Source organism: Lichenostomus cassidix, chromosome 1 (genome assembly GCF_008360975.1).
Source record: "Lichenostomus cassidix isolate B80296 chromosome 1, HeHo_3.0, whole genome shotgun sequence".
NCBI lineage: Eukaryota > Metazoa > Chordata > Aves > Passeriformes > Meliphagidae > Lichenostomus > Lichenostomus cassidix.
Genome location: NC_139479.1, coordinates 97,339,705 through 97,360,020, shown reverse-complemented (window position 1 = coordinate 97,360,020; position 20,316 = coordinate 97,339,705). Strand labels below are relative to the sequence as shown.

At 40.6% G+C, this 20,316-nt stretch overlaps 1 protein-coding gene and 2 long non-coding RNA genes across 5 annotated transcripts in view; 1 reads left to right on the top strand and 2 right to left on the bottom strand.

Moving 5' to 3' along the window:
* Nucleotides 1-20,316, top strand: part of MYH15 (myosin heavy chain 15) — a 45,688-nt gene that overhangs the window by 4,819 nt on the left and 20,553 nt on the right. Inside the window, exons 5-25 of one of the 2 annotated variants that reach the window (XM_085072792.1) lie at nt 398-425; nt 1,288-1,381; nt 2,700-2,717; nt 3,301-3,393; nt 4,718-4,781; nt 4,874-4,972; nt 6,839-6,942; nt 7,349-7,487; nt 8,070-8,188; nt 9,268-9,417; nt 9,725-9,895; nt 10,992-11,171; nt 12,495-12,627; nt 14,404-14,471; nt 15,872-15,959; nt 16,181-16,298; nt 16,520-16,643; nt 17,327-17,463; nt 17,841-18,096; nt 18,544-18,786; nt 19,989-20,165. In XM_085072792.1, coding sequence (XP_084928918.1) covers nt 398-425; nt 1,288-1,381; nt 2,700-2,717; nt 3,301-3,393; nt 4,718-4,781; nt 4,874-4,972; nt 6,839-6,942; nt 7,349-7,487; nt 8,070-8,188; nt 9,268-9,417; nt 9,725-9,895; nt 10,992-11,171; nt 12,495-12,627; nt 14,404-14,471; nt 15,872-15,959; nt 16,181-16,298; nt 16,520-16,643; nt 17,327-17,463; nt 17,841-18,096; nt 18,544-18,786; nt 19,989-20,165 — 2,603 coding nt within the window. Of the gene's footprint in view, nt 1-397; nt 426-1,287; nt 1,382-2,696; nt 2,718-3,300; nt 3,394-4,717; nt 4,782-4,873; nt 4,973-6,838; nt 6,943-7,348; nt 7,488-8,069; nt 8,189-9,267; nt 9,418-9,724; nt 9,896-10,991; nt 11,172-12,494; nt 12,628-14,403; nt 14,472-15,871; nt 15,960-16,180; nt 16,299-16,519; nt 16,644-17,326; nt 17,464-17,840; nt 18,097-18,543; nt 18,787-19,988; nt 20,166-20,316 lie in introns of both variants that reach the window. The other variant, XM_085072783.1, reaches the window with a different exon arrangement.
* On the bottom strand, nt 98-11,050 carry LOC146445375 (uncharacterized). Of its 2 annotated transcripts, none has more exons than XR_014854784.1 (3): nt 10,925-11,050; nt 9,922-10,017; nt 98-2,287 (listed from the first exon to the last, which is right to left on the bottom strand). It is a non-coding gene; the product is annotated as an uncharacterized LOC146445375 (long non-coding RNA). The 2 variants fall into 2 exon arrangements; XR_014854785.1 differs by having other exon boundaries at nt 98-1,665.
* LOC146445374 (uncharacterized) lies at nt 13,017-19,993 on the bottom strand. The gene is made up of 2 exons (XR_014854782.1): nt 19,903-19,993; nt 13,017-19,753 (listed from the first exon to the last, which is right to left on the bottom strand). It is a non-coding gene; the product is annotated as an uncharacterized LOC146445374 (long non-coding RNA).

Genomic DNA, 20,316 nt, shown 5'->3' with positions numbered 1-20,316 from the left:
CTGTGAAAGAAGAGCAAAATTACTTGGGTTGGTCTAGTATTGCAGGAGCAGAAAGGTCAGACGTGAGCAAAGACACACTCAGGAGTAAGAGAATAAATGTTTTGAGAACAGGAAATTACTTCCTTTATTATAGTTTCCCAGACAGAGATGAATGTGTACAAATGACAGGTATTTAATACCAATTTGAGCAAAATACAAGAGGAGGATTCAGGGCAGAGGTGGAACTTGCACTTCTGGAAATCATTCTAGATGATACTAGTTTTTATCTTTCTGGTTTTGCTTCATGTAATTCTCTCCTGTCCTTGCATGACTGATTCTGGTACTTGTTTGCAATTATAATAAGTGGTTTGTACACCCTACTAAGTTTGTCTCTTTTTTCTTTTTTCCCCCTCCACAGATCGGGAGAATCAGTCTATGCTGATCACGTAAGTGCTTCTTTTTTGACTGATTTGAGACTCTGTTGCTGTGAAAAACTTTGAAGAAAAAAATCCTGATAAAATACAAGTTGACTCTTAAAATCTCAGCTAAATTGCCTAGAACTTGACTCAAGCTGAGTAACTGGCAATGTGGTCATCTGATGATTAACTTGAGCTCCACAAGAAAAGAGTAGCTAAAGGTTTGATGGAGCCTGGCCCATTTCTTATCCCCATCTGGTGAACATTCCATGTAGGCATGAAAACAAATCAGCAGGCAATTAAAACAGCTCCTTCCAGGATTAGCCCTTCTGTGGCTATCCTCTTTGGGCACAGAGGACTCCTTTTCAGTGTGGTTACTCTTGCTGAAAGCTGTATTTCAGAGTGTTGTGTAGATGCATCTAGAGAGGGAGATGACCAGGGTAGAAAGGAGGAGGTGTGATGTTTACTGGCAAGCATGAAAGAAGGAGACTTGGGTGTCTCTACTAAGTTACATGTGCCCCTGGGTGATGCTGGCAAATTGCTGTGGCTTTTCTCTACTTTTTCTAGCTCATTAACTGTATATAGGTGTACCCCAGATAGTCTGGATGTTTGTAATAAAACTTCATGCCCCTAAAAAAGCTCAGTGTCACGTGGGTTTGTATGGAACTTCTGAGCTCAGTTGCATGACGTACAAGTTACTGCTATCATAGGACTTCACCTCTTCATTCAGTCAGTGTGATGTGATTTCCACGGAAATGGTTGGGCAACAGGCTGCAGATACCAGAGTCAGTGAGTGTGAGAACAGCCTTGAGGGGAGGAGCTGGCTGGACAGGGGTTAAAAGGGTGAGTTGCAGCTGTTTGAGCAATGCCTGTTTCCTTCCCCTTCTTCTAGCGGAGAATCCGGTGCTGGCAAGACTGTCAACACAAAACGAGTCATCCAGTACTTTGCCACAGTGGCAGCCCTGGGTGAAACTGGCAAAAAGAATGTAAGTCTGCTGGTGGCTGACTCATTTCAGACTCCCAGTTTCCTCTGTTGTGTACAGCTAACCTCACGAGTCTGCAGTGCTGAGAGCATGCTGTTCTGAAGGTAGAAAGGCAATGCACACATGAACTTGCCATGCTCCAGATGGATCAGAGACACCACTTCTGGTTCTGGACAGATGCTTGTTGCTGCCACTTTCTTTTTCTTTTCCTTCCCCCAAGAGTTTCAGTTTTTGTGTGTGCTAAATATCCTTCTGATTGTGTTAAAGCTGGTCAAAAGATGGGGAGACTGTAAAGAATAAGAATTTTTCTTTTCAAATGGAAAATAGTCACCAAAGAGACTAGGATTATAACTTCTCATCAAAATGTCTGTTTTGTTGAAAGCTTTTTTGTCCACAAAAAAAGGATTGTTTTGACAAAAGATTTTTTTTAAACAGCTTTTCTGTATTTCTGTTTGGATAAGTGCTGTTCTGCTTATAAGTGCACTCTAAGGTTAGAGTGAATACTGTAATCACGCTGCTTTTTATCTTGTGTTGCTATGAGCTTATTTGCTATGAGCTTCATTGCACTTGAAGGGTTCAGTGCTCTTTTGTGGTGAATTAACTGATTCCTATGAACTGTATTTATAAGGCCAAAATTTCAGCAATCAGCTTCAAGTCTGTATGCAGAACTCACATCATCAAAATCTAATATATGTTTTCCTGAGGCCTGCAAGGCTTTCTTAACAAATGGTTCAGTTTTCCAAAGCCAGCTTCCTGCATGCAATGAGGCTGGTGCTCATCATGGTGTCTAAAACCTGGTTTGCTCATGCAACAATGGTGCTCCTACCCCTAGTTTGTTGTTTTAACCTCCGCTGCAGAAATCTACCTGGCGTTGCGCTAGGGATGTCCCACGATGGGCCAAAACACCAACTAAGGGAAAAGAGAAAAGAGACAGCTGCCAGGTGGCAAGAATAAAAGAGTGTAAATGCAAACAGACTAGTTCTAGGCAATAAGAATGTGCTGTACTTGAACTTTTGGATTATTTGGGGAAAGAAAAGGGTGATGATAATGAAAATGAAGTGCAACCTGAGCTGATAAACTACATGAAACATCTTCCAGCTGCAATATCTGTTTTTGCACCATAGTGATGCATAGTGAATGCAAAGTCACAGCCACACGTGCTTTTTGAAGGCTTCAAAAAGCACTGCTGGTGTGTGGGTGCCCACGAGACAGCTAACCTTGCTAATTGTTCTTGTATTGTCTTTTGTATTGTTCTTTGTGTTAGTTACTATTCACATTCTCTCTGTTTTTTCTCTCCATTGTGTTCCTATTTTGTCAACAGCCAGCTACCAAAACTGGGGTAAGTCATCAGCATTGCTATTTTTTTCCCTGGCAAAATTGGTGTTGGGCTCTGTCAGATGTGTCACGAGTCTCAGCACTTCACTCTGTGTGTTTCCCCGGTGAACAATGGCAGGAAAAGTCGTTCACTTCCCAAACTGAAGTCTCTGTGAGCCACAGTTAAAGCTTTTCCCATCTCCAAAAATCCCAACTATTGCAAGCTCTGGGTGCTTTCAAATCAAATGCATTCTAGTGCTTGTCACTGTCTCCAGTAGCCCCTCTCCCACACACGTTCCTCCCTCGGATGTCCCCACATGCTCCGCAGAACACTCGGTGATTTCTGTCTCATGCAGATGGCACAAGATATAAATCAGCAAAGCTAAACAGTAGGGAGCAGCAGAATGTTCGAGGCCTTTTAAGCACTCATAATTGACTGATGGTCTCGCTGTTCTGCCATTCACACTGTGCCGCCCCTGGGGTGAAGCTAAATAAATCACTTTGCTACAGAGGCTCTACTCTCTAAGCGAATGCATGGCTGAGTTAGAGCCGACAGCTGAGTCTGTGGCCTGTAAGTTTCTCAACAGTATTTCAACCTTGATTTCTAGGGAACCTTGGAGGATCAAATCATTCAAGCAAACCCAGCCCTAGAAGCTTTTGGAAATGCCAAAACCCTGAGAAATGACAATTCCTCACGTTTCGTAAGTCTGCAGCATAATCTAGTGATGTCTTATTCAACAATGGCCAATTAATAACACCTAGGTCATAATCCCTTCATAGATTGCATTTTGTCCACTAAAATTATTGGATTTCCACAGCGTGGAAGAATAACATAGTAGGATCTAACAAAAACCCCCTCCTGAAATGATTAAAAATAAAGAGAAACAAAGAAAGATCAAGCTTGAATCATTTTAAACAGTTTAAACTGTTTAAATTGTTTAAAATGAACAGAAAACAAGCAAAGGCTGGTTTTAGCAAGTCCTTTGAAGAGCAATGGTAGATCTTCCCCAGAGCTGCCTCTGCTTTATTTTCCTACCCTTTTTTCCACCAGCCTGTCTCTCGCCCTTCCTACAGTAGCTGTACTTTGCCACTAAGTGTCACAAATACACCACAGTCCCTGTTCCCTCCCACATCCTCCCCCCCGCAGACCCACCCTGCAGCAGTACTGCTACCCTTGAGCCATTACATTTACCTTTTTGGCTCAGTGAGCTGTCCCTGCTTGTCCCTCCGTGCTGCCATCACCTCGGGCCTCTCCTCCTCTCCATGAAGTCTGCAGGAGAGCAATCCTCTTGGGGGCTCTGCCTCTGCCACATTTGGTTGGCATTGTCCCAGAGGTCCAAAAGGACTGGCATGAGGACGACAAGCCTGAGTTTGGAGCCCATGATTCCCTAACAAATCCTATTAAAAATTAAATTGGAAGGGGTGGAGAGGATCAGAGGTTGTAAGCATCTATAAAGCTACACAACTGTATAAGGAGCTTGTCAGCTGGAACAGAAATTAATTATTTTTTAAAGTTCATATGTTTGAATATGAGAAACTAAATTAAAACCACTAAATTTTTATGAATTGGGAGGGATGGATATGTAAATTTAATGGGCAAAGCAGTGTAAAATCACAGTGCTCTTCTGACATAAGTAGTTGCATGTAAGTTAGGACTGCAGATGAGGAGAAGCCAAAAAAGGAGCCTGTGTGTCTTAAGCCCAGGCTTATTGTTCTGAGTCCTGCATTACAGGAAATCTGCATCAGGCAACTGGAAGCCATGTGCTTTGCCATATCTTAGCCTGGTAGATAAGTACACTCTTATCCTTTCTCCACAAGCAGATTACATAGCTCTACATACAGATTTAGACTTGGAAGACAGTAATATGATTGTTTGATATTCTTCATTGAAAACATGCCTGGGCAAAGCCAAGGAGCTGGTATAAACTGATTCTTTGGGCCAAATGATTGCCTTTAAGCAGCATCTTTTGTTTCCTTCTGTGTATACTATATGCACTAATTAGAATATTCTTCTGTGTGAATTAGGGTAAATTTATCCGAATCCATTTTGGAACTACAGGCAAGCTGTCATCTGCCGACATTGAGATTTGTAAGCAGCAAACTCTCTCCTTTTAAAAAATACAATTGCTCATCTGAAAGCTGTGAGAGCCTTTCTCACTGAATTTTCCTTTGTGCAACTAGATTTATTGGAGAAATCCCGAGTGATTTTCCAGCAACCTGGTGAAAGAGACTATCATATCTTCTACCAAATCCTATCAGGAAAGAAACCAGAGTTACTGGGTAAGCATTATGTGGATCCACAGCTTTTAAGAACCTGAAACTCAATAGACTGGATAAGGAGGGGTTAGGGGCAAACCCATGTGCAGAAAAACCCTTATGCTTCCACTTGATGAAACTGAACTTCCTCTGTCAAATACAATCTTTTAGAGATGCTGTTCCAGTGGCAGCAGCAGAGACTTTTTTCTCATATTACAGATTAATCTAATGGGAGTAAGATTCAGGCAGGACTTTCAAAATATAGCACAATGAAGGCAAAAAGTGTCACACTGAATTTGCGTAATCCAAGGTCTCAAAACATCTGGAAAATGCCATGCCTCCAAAAGCATTTGTGGTGATAAAACTTTAATTATCCAGATTTTCACATACAAGAAGATTTGCTTATAGGTCCATGAAGAAAAGCTAGTTTCTTCTTTCTGCCCCAAGTGACAAAACTGGCATCCCAGCATGTTGTGTAGCAGGAGAGAATATTCAAAGCTGCCTGCTGCTGATTATGTGGCGATTACCCCTTTCAAGCTTCCCCTGGCTCAGTGTGGTCCCACAGACACGCTGGAGAAGGGCAGAGAGGGGCCAAGCTCTCTCTGCTCCCATCTCTAAATGCTGTGAATAAAACCTTCTCTAGTTATTTAAGCGATGTGCTTTGCTGACTTCCATCTGTGCTCTGAAGGAGCACATTTTGTAAAATACATTGGAGAGTCACTTTATTGCTCTTCTAAACTCCCACTAAGCCGTAGCAATCATAATCTCTTTTGAAGTCTTATTATCCTGACAGTGCGTGGTCAAGTCTCTAACACTCTAAGCTTTATGTGGCCTAATTAATAACAATTATGGGAAAGATTTCAAGGAAGCTTTGCACTGAGATTTCTGTGAGAATCCCTGTGCTGGGAAAATGCACTATTTCTCATAAAGTCTCTGTATACCCCACAACAGCACACACCTCACTGGCCAGCAGGAGCCCATCTGCAGGCTCTTGAACAGGCTGAAACCAACAGGGACTTGTGTTTTGTAGACAAGAAATGTATGTGCTTGTGTATAAACACATCTGTATCTAAATATGGATAAGTATAAATGTCAGTAAGTATGGATGAGCATAACTATAATTAATACATATCATAGTGACTACATAGCAGAGTAGGACAGGCTTATAGAGAATCAGATTTCATATAAACATATATGGAGAGACATATATTTACATACATACATATTTAGACATGTAAGGATATGTGTCTGCATATAAAAGATTGAAATCTAGACCAAACCTTGGTCTGCTGAATGTGGGTGAAACTTTCAGTTGATTTAAGGAAGCAGGTACTCTGCCTGTACTTTTGGAGCCAGCTAGCCTTGTAGAAAATAGCTGCATTTTTGTGTTTTGATATAAAGGAAAGATGTGAGATGGAGTGAGCCATATTCTGAATTTTGTTTATCAAAAGCCAAAGTGTCTTCTGCAAAGGGTGCTGGAAGGCATTATTCTGTGAGTCTTATAAAAATGGGAAGCCATGCCTAAACTCTCTGTCTTGGATCATACTAAAATTGTTTCTCCTCTCTATTTAGATGGGATTTTTATCCCCAAAGGTATGGAAGGCAGAAAGTAGGGCTATACAGAAAATTATGAACTCAAAATACTGCAATACATGCTTTATAGATGTGTATGCTATATTCCCACATCCTTTTTATTCACACTTTCTGTACATCTTCAGACTAAAACAGTAGAATAAGAGAGTCGGTTTCTGCCCTGAAGTCATTAAAATAAAAACAACTAAACAACTCAGTTGTGCAGAGACAAATGTAGGTCACAGTTGATTTTTCCATCTACATTTTTGAGGATAGCCTGAATGGATGGCAGTTTTGACCTTGGCAGTTCTTTTACAGATATGCTACTGATCTCTACCAACCCATATGACTACCACTTCTGCTCACAAGGAGTAGTTACAGTGGACAACTTGGATGATGGAGAAGAATTGTTGGCAACAGATGTAAGTCTGTATGGATTTGATGCTGGGTTTCCTAGGCTGGGGAGGCAGATCTCTGGGAAGAGCCTGACTTCTGTCACTGACACTATTGGACTAAAGCAAAAGCAGGATTGGGTCTTAGTAGCATTTAGGCTGTGAAGGCCTCATAAACTGTCATGCTTTTGAATCTGGCCTTGCTCTATGTAATGTCCTTTTTAATAATTTTTATATATAAACTGCAAGGTAAAGAGAGCTCTATGTTGGCTCCCTTGCCACTGCTGGGTCTTCAGGGTGTTCCAGTGGCTGCCTTGGGTGATAACACCCCTTGGCAGGATAGCAATATCTGCCATACAAAGGTAGATTGTGGGGCTGCAAAACACCACTGCTTTTGAGCAGGGCAGTCTGAAATATCTGTGTTTCCTTTTCACAGCAAGCCATGGACATCCTGGGATTTGTGCCTGACGAGAAGGCTGGTTCCTACAAGCTCACAGGTGCCATCATGCACTTTGGGAATATGAAATTCAAACAAAGACCCAGAGAAGAGCAGGCAGAGGCTGATGGCACTGAAAGTAAGAATATCACCTAAAATAACTCCTCACCTTCAAAAGTCTGGCGTGTACCAGGCACTGTGCTGAGGAAGCAGCAGCCCATTTGCTTTGTTCTTGCACACTGTAGCTCCTGCTCAGCCAAGAGTGCTGTATTTCCAGTAGGCTTGTTCAGTGGTGGGTAACCTTCCTCAGCAGGACATGAACAGACACAGCCAGACTAACAGGATCAGATTCCATTTTTGAGACCTTTTGCGCAAAATGGTTGTGAAATATTGCTGCCTAAACTTTCATGACTTCAGATCTTGCTTCTTTACTTTCTCTTGCACCTGAAACTGTCTATAACCAGTGTGGAGATATGTTCTTTCCCCTAAACCTGAAGAGTTTCTTAAGGGAGATTTTTGCAGCAATTGGGGTATAGAGCTAGTTAGATGACCTACCACAAGGCAGAGTACAGGCACACCTAACACAAATCACTAAAAGACCAAGGTCTTTATCCAGTTTGTCTCTCAAAGTGAATGTACTTAATTTTTATTTTTTTTTTTAGCTGGGCATGCTTTCATGTAGAGGTTTAAAGCTAATTGAAACCTTGTTTCTCTTGACCAGGTGCTGACAAAGCTGCCTACCTGATGGGAATCAATTCCTCTGACTTGATTAAGGGTTTGTTGCACCCTAGAGTGAAAGTTGGCAATGAGTATGTGACCAAAGGCCAAAGTGTTGAACAGGTAAGGAGAAGCTTTCAGGACATTTGGATACCTGTCCTGCAAGCCTTGAGGATTTGCCTGTAAAATCTCAGAGAGACAGACAGTTGCTAGAAATATTAACATGAACCTCTAGTACCTGTTCCCATTTTATATCCCCAAATTTGAGGGAATACACGGTGAAAAGTAGAAAAACTGGTGAAGAGACTGACAAAGGAATATTGGCCAGCACTGCCTTTGACAGAATTGTTTTTCTGATGTGTTAGTAGCAGCCACTCCAGGAAACCAGGTGCACTAAAACCACATGGGGATTGATAGCTAATTCTGGATGAGAATAGTTACCTACAAGAGTTGAGCCGTGGATTATTTATTCACTCATCACTCATTCATTATTCATGTAATTTTAATCTCTGTGTGACCTCAATTAGCTAAAGGCAATAGCCACTTACAGTATCCTCTTAATTTAGTGGAAAAAAAGTCCTTGGGTTGCTATGCTGCAGCTGTAGCAATATGGTAGAAGATGCTATTTTAGAAGAAGCATTTTGGTTACAATGAAAGTTGCTGTTTAAAGACAGCCTGTGGTACAGGCTCAGAAATTAGAAAACTGCTACAGAGAGATCTGTCCTAATGGGCTAAAGAAGAGACTTTGGACAGACTTTTCCTGTTGCCTGCTCATGCCGTAGAATCCCTCAAAAATTAGAAACAAATGTCAATGACCAACTTGAGCATAGACCTCCCCCCTATTCTGGCAGTAGCTCTGGGCATCATAGCTGGCATTTGGCCTGTGAGCTTTCTGATACCTTACTTCCACAGAAATATAATGGATTAAAACCTCTGGAACTTGCTGTCCAGCTGTTTCCCAAGATGTACTTTGAGAGCACTTTATGTAATGTTAGTGCACATACATATATATAGCAGTGATTTGAAGGAAGTACAGCAGAGAAGCTGTGTGTAGTATTAACTGTGCCTTGGTGATTATACAAACCATTGTGAAATTTCATTTAAGCTGTAAACAGACATTTAAACAGGCTACTGCACTGAAACCCTTGTATTTCACAGTGAATTTTGCTTCACACAGTGGTATTTTGAAACATGTATTCTAGGTTCTGTATGCTGTTGGGGCCTTATCCAAGGCAGTGTACGATCGAATGTTCAAATGGCTGGTGGTCCGTATCAACAAGACCTTGGACACCAAGCTGCCAAGACAGTTCTTCATTGGAGTCCTGGATATTGCTGGGTTTGAAATCTTTGATGTGAGTATCAATGTGTGAGGACTTGGTGGAAGGACATAACAGATGCCAGGAGAAAGCCTTTGGCTGGGTGTTTCTAAATGAACAGAAGGCAAAGCGCTGAGAAAGCCATAAGGCAAATAGTGTATATGATTTTACATGGGGTTTTTTTTTGGTTTTTTTATGAACACATATAAAACCCACTTGGCTGGACATGCCAATAGTTCCTGGGGACAACATTTCATATGCTTAGGGCTCTAAACAGTTTCCTTCTTGCTGTTCCACCAAGTTAACTGCAATGCAAATGCTTCTTTTTTATCTCTTTCTGCAGTTTAACAGCTTTGAGCAGCTGTGCATCAATTACACTAATGAGAAACTGCAACAGTTTTTCAATCATCACATGTTTGTCCTGGAGCAAGAAGAGTATAAGAAGGAAGGCATTGAGTGGGTATTCATTGACTTTGGCATGGACCTGCAGGCCTGCATTGATCTGATTGAGAAGGTGTGTATATGCTAAGGAGTACTTACTGAATTGGTTTTATTCATGATGATCCCTTGGATGTGTCCTTACAGCCCAGTGAACAGAGTAGGATGAACATCATGATAAGTTTCTTGCCTTTCTACCTGCAGTACAGAATCAAAGGAAAATAAGTATTTGTGGCTACTCAGCTTTACCTCTGTAAGTTTGCCTTACAGAGACAACAGCAGCCAACAAGGTGTAACTGGTAATTTGTACAGCTCTATCTTCCCTGGTTTGCACTTTTATCTTTCTCTGTCCCTGCTGTTCCTCCATTTAGCCTGCACCATATATGCTTAACATCAAATTCATCAGCTTTCCAGGGCAAATGCAATGTTTTAGTCTCATGCCCTGCACCTCTCCTGTGAGCCTCATCTTTCTCACATTACATGCTGATGTGCAAAGTCCTTTGTGCTCTTCCTACACTGAAAAGGAAAGAGACCCCTCACCACTTCCCCAGCATAGGATATGCCTTTCCTTTTCTCTTCTTTGTGAGTATAATGTGGTCCTGGTGGGGACAGCTGTCCCTTGCTGTATCACCTCTCTGTATCATTTTTTCTACCATGTTTTATGGCAGAGCATTTAACCCTGCTGCTCTGTGAGGAAACATGAAATTTTGCATCTTGCATTAGCAGGAGATTTGTAACAGCAGAAGTAGAAAGACATTATTAAGTGGTTTTCTATTTGATAATTTTCTTATCCAAGGGCAGGATATCTGTGCATGATTTTAGTCCCTCAAAACCAATCTGCCCACTGCTAGGAAGTTCATTCATTTCTTCCTGAGACATGAATGATAAAATCCTAGTTGGTCCAACTAGCATTTGAAAGGTCAATCAAACCCTTTCTGGAAATCATCATAAAGCCTCCTAAGAGAGAAGTGACATACTGTGTAGTCAAAGGTGACACAGTGAATAGTGAAAGGGGTGCTCACTATCTTAACAGCATAGTCAAAGGCTTCCTCTTCAGGTGGAGAAGAAATTTTACAGGCTTAAAATTCCATCAGATAACACTTACAGGCTGCATAGCCACTGAAAGCAGGTAGCCTAAAGATGTTCCAACAAAGATGTTCTTCAATCCACAGCCACTGGGAATCCTGTCCATCCTTGAAGAGGAGTGCATGTTCCCAAAAGCGACAGATATGACATTCAAATCCAAGCTCTACGACAACCATCTTGGCAAGTCACCCAACTTACAGAAGCCCAGGCCGGATAAGAAAAGGAAATATGAAGCTCACTTTGAACTCCTTCATTATGCTGGGGCAGTAAGTTCCTCTGCTGGCAGGTAGACTTTGTATCAGAAGGTTTCCAGGTGGGATTTGGCTGTAGCACACAACAAGGGAGGGTGGGAAGGATGAAAAGGGGAAGAAAGGAACAGTGAGGAGAAAAGCAAACATCTACTCTCTCTGCACAAGTGCTGCAGCAGAGTAAGATGCCACCAGACTCCAGGACATCTGCTCCTTAGATGCACAAATAGAATTAAATAAACTGAGGAAGGCTAATAGTACTTTTGCTGGAAATATGCCTTGCTTTGCTTTTATCACTTTGTGTAGAATCAGATTAAGACTAGTAATTAAACAGCAGCAGCATCTGACTTTTTTCCTTGGTTTCCTGGAAAAATGAACTAATTTTTCATTCATTTCAATTTCCCCCATAAATCAAGGGACAGTTAAAAAAATTACATCACTTTTTACTTATTTTAGGACCAGTGTGTCAAAGTAGAAATAGGAAGTGTGGTTAGCTCTGTGGTGGTGGTTCAGTTTACAGGTTTACTGGTGATGATGTGAACAAGAACATAATCCAGTACTGTGATACCTGAGCCAAAATTTGTCCAGTTTCAGAGCTCTGTTTTCAGGCCAGATAGGCAGAAAGAATTTCAGAGAGTCATAGGAATTTTTTAATCAAACTATGATTGATAAGAAGCCTCAGCATAGCAGAGCAGGAATTTACCTGATGCTGTTAATTTCAAATTATAATTGAGCATTAAGCTAATTTTGTATTAATAAAAGAAATAATGCTGATCTTGGTACTTATCTGTAGTTGTTAATGTATTCAGCAAAGAAAATTAGAATTTCTATTCCCTTATGGTACTGATAATGAAACATATTTTCCCACTAAACAGAGCTGTGGCAAAGTCCTGGATTTAGTTTGTAATCATTAAGATTCTGTTAGAAAACTCTAATTATTCCAGTGTAGCGTGCTATTTGGAAGCTAAATTATTACTTGTGTGGTTTATTAATAAGTGAAGTATTAATAAGTACTTCAGTACTTATTAATAGGGTTCCTGGGACACCAATGCCATTTGGTATCTCTACAGATAACAACATGGAGCCCATGAGAAGATGTAGGGACCAGATAGTTTGGAAGGGAGATGTGGGATTCAGATGCTAATTACTGGGAAGAGAGGTTTGGGAATTAGGAAGCAGAGAACTGGGGGGGGAAGTGGTGAAAAGCCAGGCAGCTGGTACTGCTCTGAGCAGAGCTCTTCACAAAAAGTCATGGGCTTCAAGCCAAACCACAAAGAACTCCTGGCTGTTCTGAAGGGAAACATTTGCAACCTCTGATTTCTTTTCAATGCCTTGCTGTAGGTTCCCTACAACATCATTGGGTGGCTTGAGAAGAACAAGGACCCCCTTAATGAAACTGTAGTAGGTATTTTCCAGAAATCATCCAACAAACTCCTGGCCAGCTTGTTTGAAAGCTACGTTGGTGCTGACAGCGGTAAGCAGAACCAGCTCTTTTTGGGTTTTGGGATGTGTGCTTGGCAATGAATTTCAGAAACTAAGCAATTCTCTCAACTACAATTGCCTCAGTGCTAGATGAAGCAGTGACTAATTATTTAGATGTGCACAGCATCTGTAGGAGTTTGCCAGTTATAGGAAGGAGACCATTAACTCAGCGAGTTTGAATGTATAGTACCTCTGAGCGACTTTGGCAGGGAAAACTGTGTTGTGAACAATCCAGTGGGATTGAGCATGCAAGTGTTCAGATATGCAGCCAAGTGTTGCACAAAAGATTGTGTACATAAAGGCCAATGAACAAGAACAGCTCTTGTTTCCCAGGCTGTAGTACTTCTTGCTAGCCACCCTGAAATAAATAAGAAATGCCAATTTTAAGAGAGAATTGTGAGTATTTTATTGGATTAGTAGCAAGTACACACTAGAGGTACTGGAACACCATTCCACACTGGTCACAGCAGAAAGCTTTGCCAATATGTCTTCCTTTTTGCTTGCTGCTGGTTTTTTTAATTGATCGTGTACATTTTACTAATATAAAATGTAATGATGTATATCTGAGGACACAAAACTCTTTTATTTGTGAGAAGACAAGTAGCAAACATCCAGAAAATGGATCTTAAGTGAATAACTGGTATTCATTACAAAGATACAGCTCTTATGTCCTGAAGATGCAATCACTTACAGTCTGTTTATTAGCAACCTCATTTCAAGAGATGCTCTTGCCATGAATCATATGACACTTTCCTAGGAAACAAGCAGGCTGAAGACTTCGTAATGGGAATGAGATGAAGCTGAATGTAAATAAGAAACATGCTGCCACTAGCAAATCCTTGCACATTACTAACTGCCTATTTGCCTGTGGATATTCCTGTCTGTCAGAATACTACCTTGCTTTTCTTTGGTGTCAGGAGAAAGGAGCAGCCTGTCCAGATTAGCCTTTTCCAGTCTCAGCAGTGTCACCTTCTGAAGGGGGAAAGGCTGTGGATAACTGCATCAAGCATATTGCACTCTTCACTTCTCCTTTTATGTTGACTTTTGTTGACAGGTGACAGAATGACAGACCTCCTGGGAATGATCTAATGGCCCACTGCTCAGAAAGCTGCAGCAACTGCTGTACATTTTTGGGTCATGTCTGAAACTTGTGAAACTTTGTAAAGGTCTTGTCAGAAGCTAGCATTCCTTGGGAGGATTTGAGTGATTTTGACTCTGAAGCTTTAAGCAAAATTCAGGGGATGCAAAGCTACTATATCTAAAATTACAAATATTTATTTCCCTCTATTCCAGACAAATCTTTCTTGCACAAGTTCAGTGTCTGCATAGCAGAGAACCAGTTTCTATGCAGTACAATGTGCAGTATAAATTTTCTAGAAGCATTATTTTTCTTTTAATTTTTTTTTTCTGCATCATCTCACCCTATGGGGCTTTTAACAAACTACAAATTACTTTTGTTAAAAGTTATTTTTCAGCCTTATTCATATTTATGGACTTTTCTGCATAACAAGTGATGCAGCATAGATCTGAAATGCAAATGCAATCCAGAAAGCTTACAGTGGTCTTTGACAAAATTCCTAACTATGGACAGAGAGCTGCAAATGTGTGATGTATCACACACGATGTTCAGAATTTCTTGTATAATATTTGAGCAATCAGCACCTTTTAGTCAAAGGGAGTAGCACAATTAAAATTCTCTGTTTCCCACACTCTGCCTGCACCCCTTGCTGAGATCCAGATTGGTTTATGTTTCTTTTTTCCCCCTTAGGTGACCAGGGTGGAGAAAAGAAACGCAAGAAAGGTGCTTCTTTCCAAACAGTGTCCTCGCTGCACAAGGTTTGTAACCTCTCCTCACCTGGCAGTTTGAGTTAAGACAATGTGTTGATGAAGAATGTTAAAGATTGTAATGGACCAGAAAAAGTTGAAATCCAACATTGAAATCTGACTCGTGGACAGGGTTATTGACCTTGGCTAAGGAAATACACTTCTATTAAAACTGCATGACAGGGGCTGCTCCATTTCATCATCTTGGAGCAGTCAGGAGATTGTTCTTTTTACTTTGTTTGAGAAAGTATCACAAAATGTTGCCAACAATCTTCAGCACTTATTTTGTGGCTTACAGCTTCATCCCTGTCTTTGGAACAGGAACTGATTACAAGTAATTTGCTAGTCCCTATCTGATTACTGCTTGTAATTAGATCCTAGGGTTAGAACAGTCATGGGAAACAAAAGTTGTTGAATGAAGTGCATAAAGCCTCTTTTTCCCTCATTTATTCCCTTCTACTGGGACTGGCATGTGCTCCCGGTGGAAGCTGTCAGTAAGATCGTGCCTGAGGAAAAATGGGGCTATTTACCATCTTTTTACCATTATTTTAGCATTATTACATTTCTGTGGGTAACATTGAGGAAGCTGTAATGTAGGTAAACCTCAGGATGGGAAAGATGTAGTTACCCACGAGTCATGTCACTTCATCTTGTTTGGAGATACTCCCCGTGAAGGAAAATCATGGGAAATGCAGACCTGTGTCTTACCAGCTGAAGAGGTAGAAAGGTGGCTGAAGGAGCACTCAGGCAGTAATTAATAAGCCACAGATGGAAGGCACATAAGGAGCTGGTAGCACCCAGCTCAGGCAATTTGTCCTGGCTGGTGTATGAGAAATTTGCAGTTTGCACAGTTGTGCTGAGGCATTGCATTCCACCTCCCATGGTCTCCATTTTCTTACTACACAAAACACTTTCCCCAGAGCTTGGTGATCACTGAATGGTTGGCTTCTTCTGAGCTAGCTTCTTGTCTGCCTGGGACATGTCTGATTAAGACCAGTAAAGGGAACATGTTTGGCCAGGAGACAAAACCCCAGCCTTTATGAGGAACAGGTGGGAAAGGTGAGCTCTCCACACTGAGTGGGGAAGTGACTAGGCAAAGATGCAGTGGCCTTCACAGAAATACTCCACAGGATGGTACTGAATGTACTGAATCTTGCATGCTGTTCATCTTGGGTTTTGACATTTTTGGGGTTGTAGGTGAAGCACATGTCTTCTTTGCTAAAATTCATGTGGAATCCTGTAATCAAGTTAAATTGTACTGTGGTTTATTTGAACACATTTCTCTGTAATAATTTTGGTAAGCTTATAATTTTGTAGGAGACTTTAGAAAGATGACTTTTCAACAAACCACAGAAATAAGTTATTGGAATTCCACTAAACTGCTAATCTTATTTTTAATGTGTCTGTTCTAGGAAAATTTAAATAAGCTGATGACTAACCTAAAATCAACAGCCCCTCACTTCGTACGATGCATTATCCCAAATGAATCAAAAACTCCAGGTATGGAAGACAATAGTCTTAACATTTTAGAATATTTAACTCTGTCATTCTATTACTTACTTCTGAGTCACCAGATTGTACTTAAATACTGTCTGTGCTTTTTACCAATGGTGTTGCTCTTTCAGGAGATGACATCTTACATTTTCCAATTTCCTCAGGGAAATGAAGATGAAGCCCTATGCAGGAACTCCATTTAATTTAGCCTTGTTTTTCCCCTGCAGGTGAAATGGATGCATTCCTTGTCCTGCATCAGCTCCGCTGTAATGGTGTCCTGGAAGGCATCCGCATTTGCCGTAAGGGCTTCCCAAACAGGGTGCTTTATGCTGACTTCAAACAAAGGTAATGCAGAGCTGTGATGTCACCTGTTCCATTCCAGTTTATTTTCCATTCAGCTTGCCTGACAAGAATTCCACTCTTCCTTGTGTCTGTGTAGATGCAAAGCAGGAGATTATCCTGTGTGTTTTTGTTTTGGGCTTTTTTTTAAGCTCTGAGGAAAGAGGGGGAAAAAGCCAAAGCAAAATCTAGGCCAATTTTACTCATTGCTCACCTGTTATTAACAGGTACCGCATCCTGAATCCAGGAGCAATCCCAGAGGATAAGTTTGTGGATAGCAGAAAAGCTGCTGAAAAACTGATGGCATCTTTAGATGTTGACCATACCCAATACCGTTTTGGACACACCAAGGTAACCAGAGAAGACCATCATTGCTTATGTAAAGAGAAAAGTGATAGATCTCGTATTTAATTTTGAGAATAAGACACTGCAATTTCCAGTTGTGGTGATCAATGGAGACTTAATAATAGAAGAAACCAGCAAAATAGCAGCAGAGTGATAGTAGGTTTTAGTAGGTAAGCTGTGCTAGAGGAAATTAAATTCTCTGGTTCAACTTCCCACAAGGCTTTTATTAGAGCAACTCTGCAAGTGGACACAGCAGCAGCTGATGCTCCATGCCCCCCAGTAAAGCAATAGCTTATTTCATACAATATAGGTACATTCAAACATAGATGGACCACAAGATCAGCTGCAGCTTTTGAAATGAGGCCATGTGCAATTCTCACATGATCCCATTAGCAGGGATTTCTGGGAGTCAGGAGTTGTGGTTCAGCTGACCTACTTGGAACCCTGCCACAGCTGAAAGGTATTGTGGCAATAAAATAGTTTGGCCTATTCAAAACTGGGAAGATAAAACCCAGTTTAAAAACAACTCTGGAACAGTCAAGCCCCTGATGCAGTGCTATTTGGCCCTCTGTACTCTTCTAGTTTATAAGGTGTCAATAAGAATACCATTCTGAACTATTTCAGCTAGATCTGTGTAACTCTGATTTAAATCCTTCATTATGGTGAACTGACATCTGTGCATGTACCAGGTGTTCTTCAAGGCTGGTCTCTTGGGCCATCTAGAAGAAATGAGGGATGAGAGACTTGCAAAAATCCTAACGATGATCCAGGCAAGAGCGCGCGGCAGATTGATGCGGATTGAGTATCAGAAGATAGTGGAGCGCAGGTATGAAGAAACCCCCTTAAATCTTAGCAGATAATAGTAATTACCATTTAATTAGAAGTTGAATAGAGCCATTAATTACAGTCCCTAAGGCTATGGATAACCCTAAATTAAAAGCTCTGAGTGGATGTGTGATAAAAATAATAGCAACTGTACATTAGCTGCCTGCAGCTCTGGTGAAAAATGAGATTTGGAAATTTTTCATGTCTCCAAAAATAAAGAGATCTGAAGGAAGTTTATTGTATCTCTTGGCAATTAGTGCAGGTTCCTAATATTGCTCAGAACAAACCTATGAAACTGACTGAGAATAAAAAAAAAGATCTTGCTTTTTAAATTCAGACTAGGATTTAGGGAGTTTTGTTTGTTTTCTCTTAAACCAGGGACGCCCTTCTTGTAATTCAGTGGAACATCCGTGCTTTTATGGCTGTCAAGAACTGGCCTTGGATGAAGCTTTTCTTTAAGATCAAGCCTCTCCTGAAGAGTGCAGAAACTGAAAAGGAGATGGCCAATATGAAAGAAGAATTCTTAAAACTGAAGGAGGCCCTGGAAAAATCTGAAGCCCGGAGAAAGGAACTTGAGGAAAAGCAAGTCTCTTTAGTTCAGGAAAAAAATGATTTGCTTCTCCAGCTCCAAGCTGTGAGTAGACACATATATACTTATTAGGTGTTCTTTGAAACTCAAAGGTTTACAGACCAGAGTGTTGGTGGAATTTAAGGAAAATAAGCTGTTGATCTTGTCAGAGTCTTATCAAAAATTAGAGTGAATAAAAGTTCTCATGTTTTAGTATATAACCAGCTAGGCTAGCAATGCAAATCTTAACAGGTTCTGTACAAGGCAATGTCCATGGCAGTACCACTTGGAAGTAGTCTCATATGTGACTAGCCATGCTCACCACTATCTCATTCTGCTCTGTTAATTACTAGTCTTATGAAATCAAGAGTAGGAAATTGTCCTTATGTTGTCCTGATCCAACTATTTCCATAGTGTTGGATCAGGCTCTCTGACTAGTTACAGGCTAGGGGACAAGTGACAGAGAGAAAAGGCCAGGCAGTCATTGCTGTCCTCTTCCTTGTGCCACACCAGGAGCAAGACACTCTGGCAGATGCTGAGGAACGATGCGACTTGTTGATTAAATCCAAGATTCAGCTGGAAGCCAAAGTCAAGGAACTGACAGAGAGGGTTGAAGACGAGGAAGAGATGAATTCCGAGCTGACTTCTAAGAAGAGAAAATTGGAAGATGAGTGCTCTGAGCTCAAGAAGGATATTGATGATCTTGAAATAACACTTGCAAAAGTAGAGAAAGAGAAGCATGCTACTGAAAACAAGGTACATTCAGAACTTCCCCATGTATTCAAAAGAGGTTGGGCATGGATTACCTTTATGATGACTGCTACTGGTCTTCTGATGGTTTTACACTGTTTGTTAGACAGGCCACACTGAAGGATCAGTAGATACAGTAATTTGACCTTATGAGATAAAAATTGTTAACTCTGAGCCTAAGTTTCCCTTTTTTGAAATGAGTTTTGCTGCAAGTCAGCCAAAGAATTTTATCTATTTGGGGCATTTTTAAGTAAACAATGTGAAAAACCAGGTTTACTCTCCTGTTAGGATTTAAAACTTTAACAAAAGACTTTAGGAGACAGAGATATAGTAAAAGTACAGCATTGGGTGATTGGCATTCCGCCAGAAAGCATGCTTGGTATTGACAGAGACACTTTTTACATACTCTTCAGTTTAATGCACATTCATAACCAATTATGCATATTCAAATTTTTCTTTGAACTAATTTACATGTTCTAGGAACTGTTTAGCATAGCTTCTCTTTGGATATGCTTCTTCAGAACATGCACCATCTTTCTGGTTGTGGTTTTAATTAGTCATGTTATTACTCTTAGATTGTAGTTTCTGCAGACAACAGGTGCTAATAGCTGGAATGTCTGTTCCTTGGATGTTATTTAATTCAAGCAGGCAGTTCAAGCATTCTAACATAACTATATCAGCTATTTCACTACTATGTCTAAGCTTAGCTAGCAAAAAGAAAGGCATTGGTCATCATTACACAACTGTATTTTCACAGCAAGGCTACCTTTGTAAAAAATTAAAATTATACACATAGTATCTATTTTAATATTTGCAAAAAGCCAATATTATGATATGTATTTATCACAAACAATTTCTGCTGTAACCATGAATTCCTCCACGTGTCCTCCTTAAAGCCTGTAAATGTAAAAAGCTCATCTCCTATTTCTTCCAGAGAGAATCAGAAGCTGGAGTCCTCACAATGGGAGTGACTCTGAAAAGAAATTAGTATATTTGAAATATTGTACTACACCCACAACAAAAACTAGCAGACATTAACTCCCTTGATGGTAATTTAACACAAAAAGCCATAAGGTGCTGGGAGAGTAGAGATCCCTTTCTTTCTCTTGTTTTCGTGCTTACAAGTTCAGACCAGGCAGTCATTTGAGCCATGTTATGATAATCCCTTCCTTCAAAGTCTCACAAATACATCTTCCTTTGTCACACAGGTCAAAAATCTGACAGAAGAAATGGCAACACTTGATGAGAATATCAGCAAACTCACCAAGGAGAAAAAGTCCTTGCAGGAATCTCATCAGCAAGTTCTAGATGACCTACAAGCAGAGGAGGACAAGGTCAACACACTGAGCAAAGCTAAAGTGAAGCTGGAACAGCAAGTGGATGATGTAAGTTGGCTCTGCCTTTATGTTTCACGAGGCTCATTTGACCACCACTTACAGTGCAAAGCTTTGAAATGTATTCCTGTCCTTTTAGAAACATAGTCCTAGTACTGTCTGTAAAAGGTACAATTACAGGAACACTACAAAAATTTCTGTG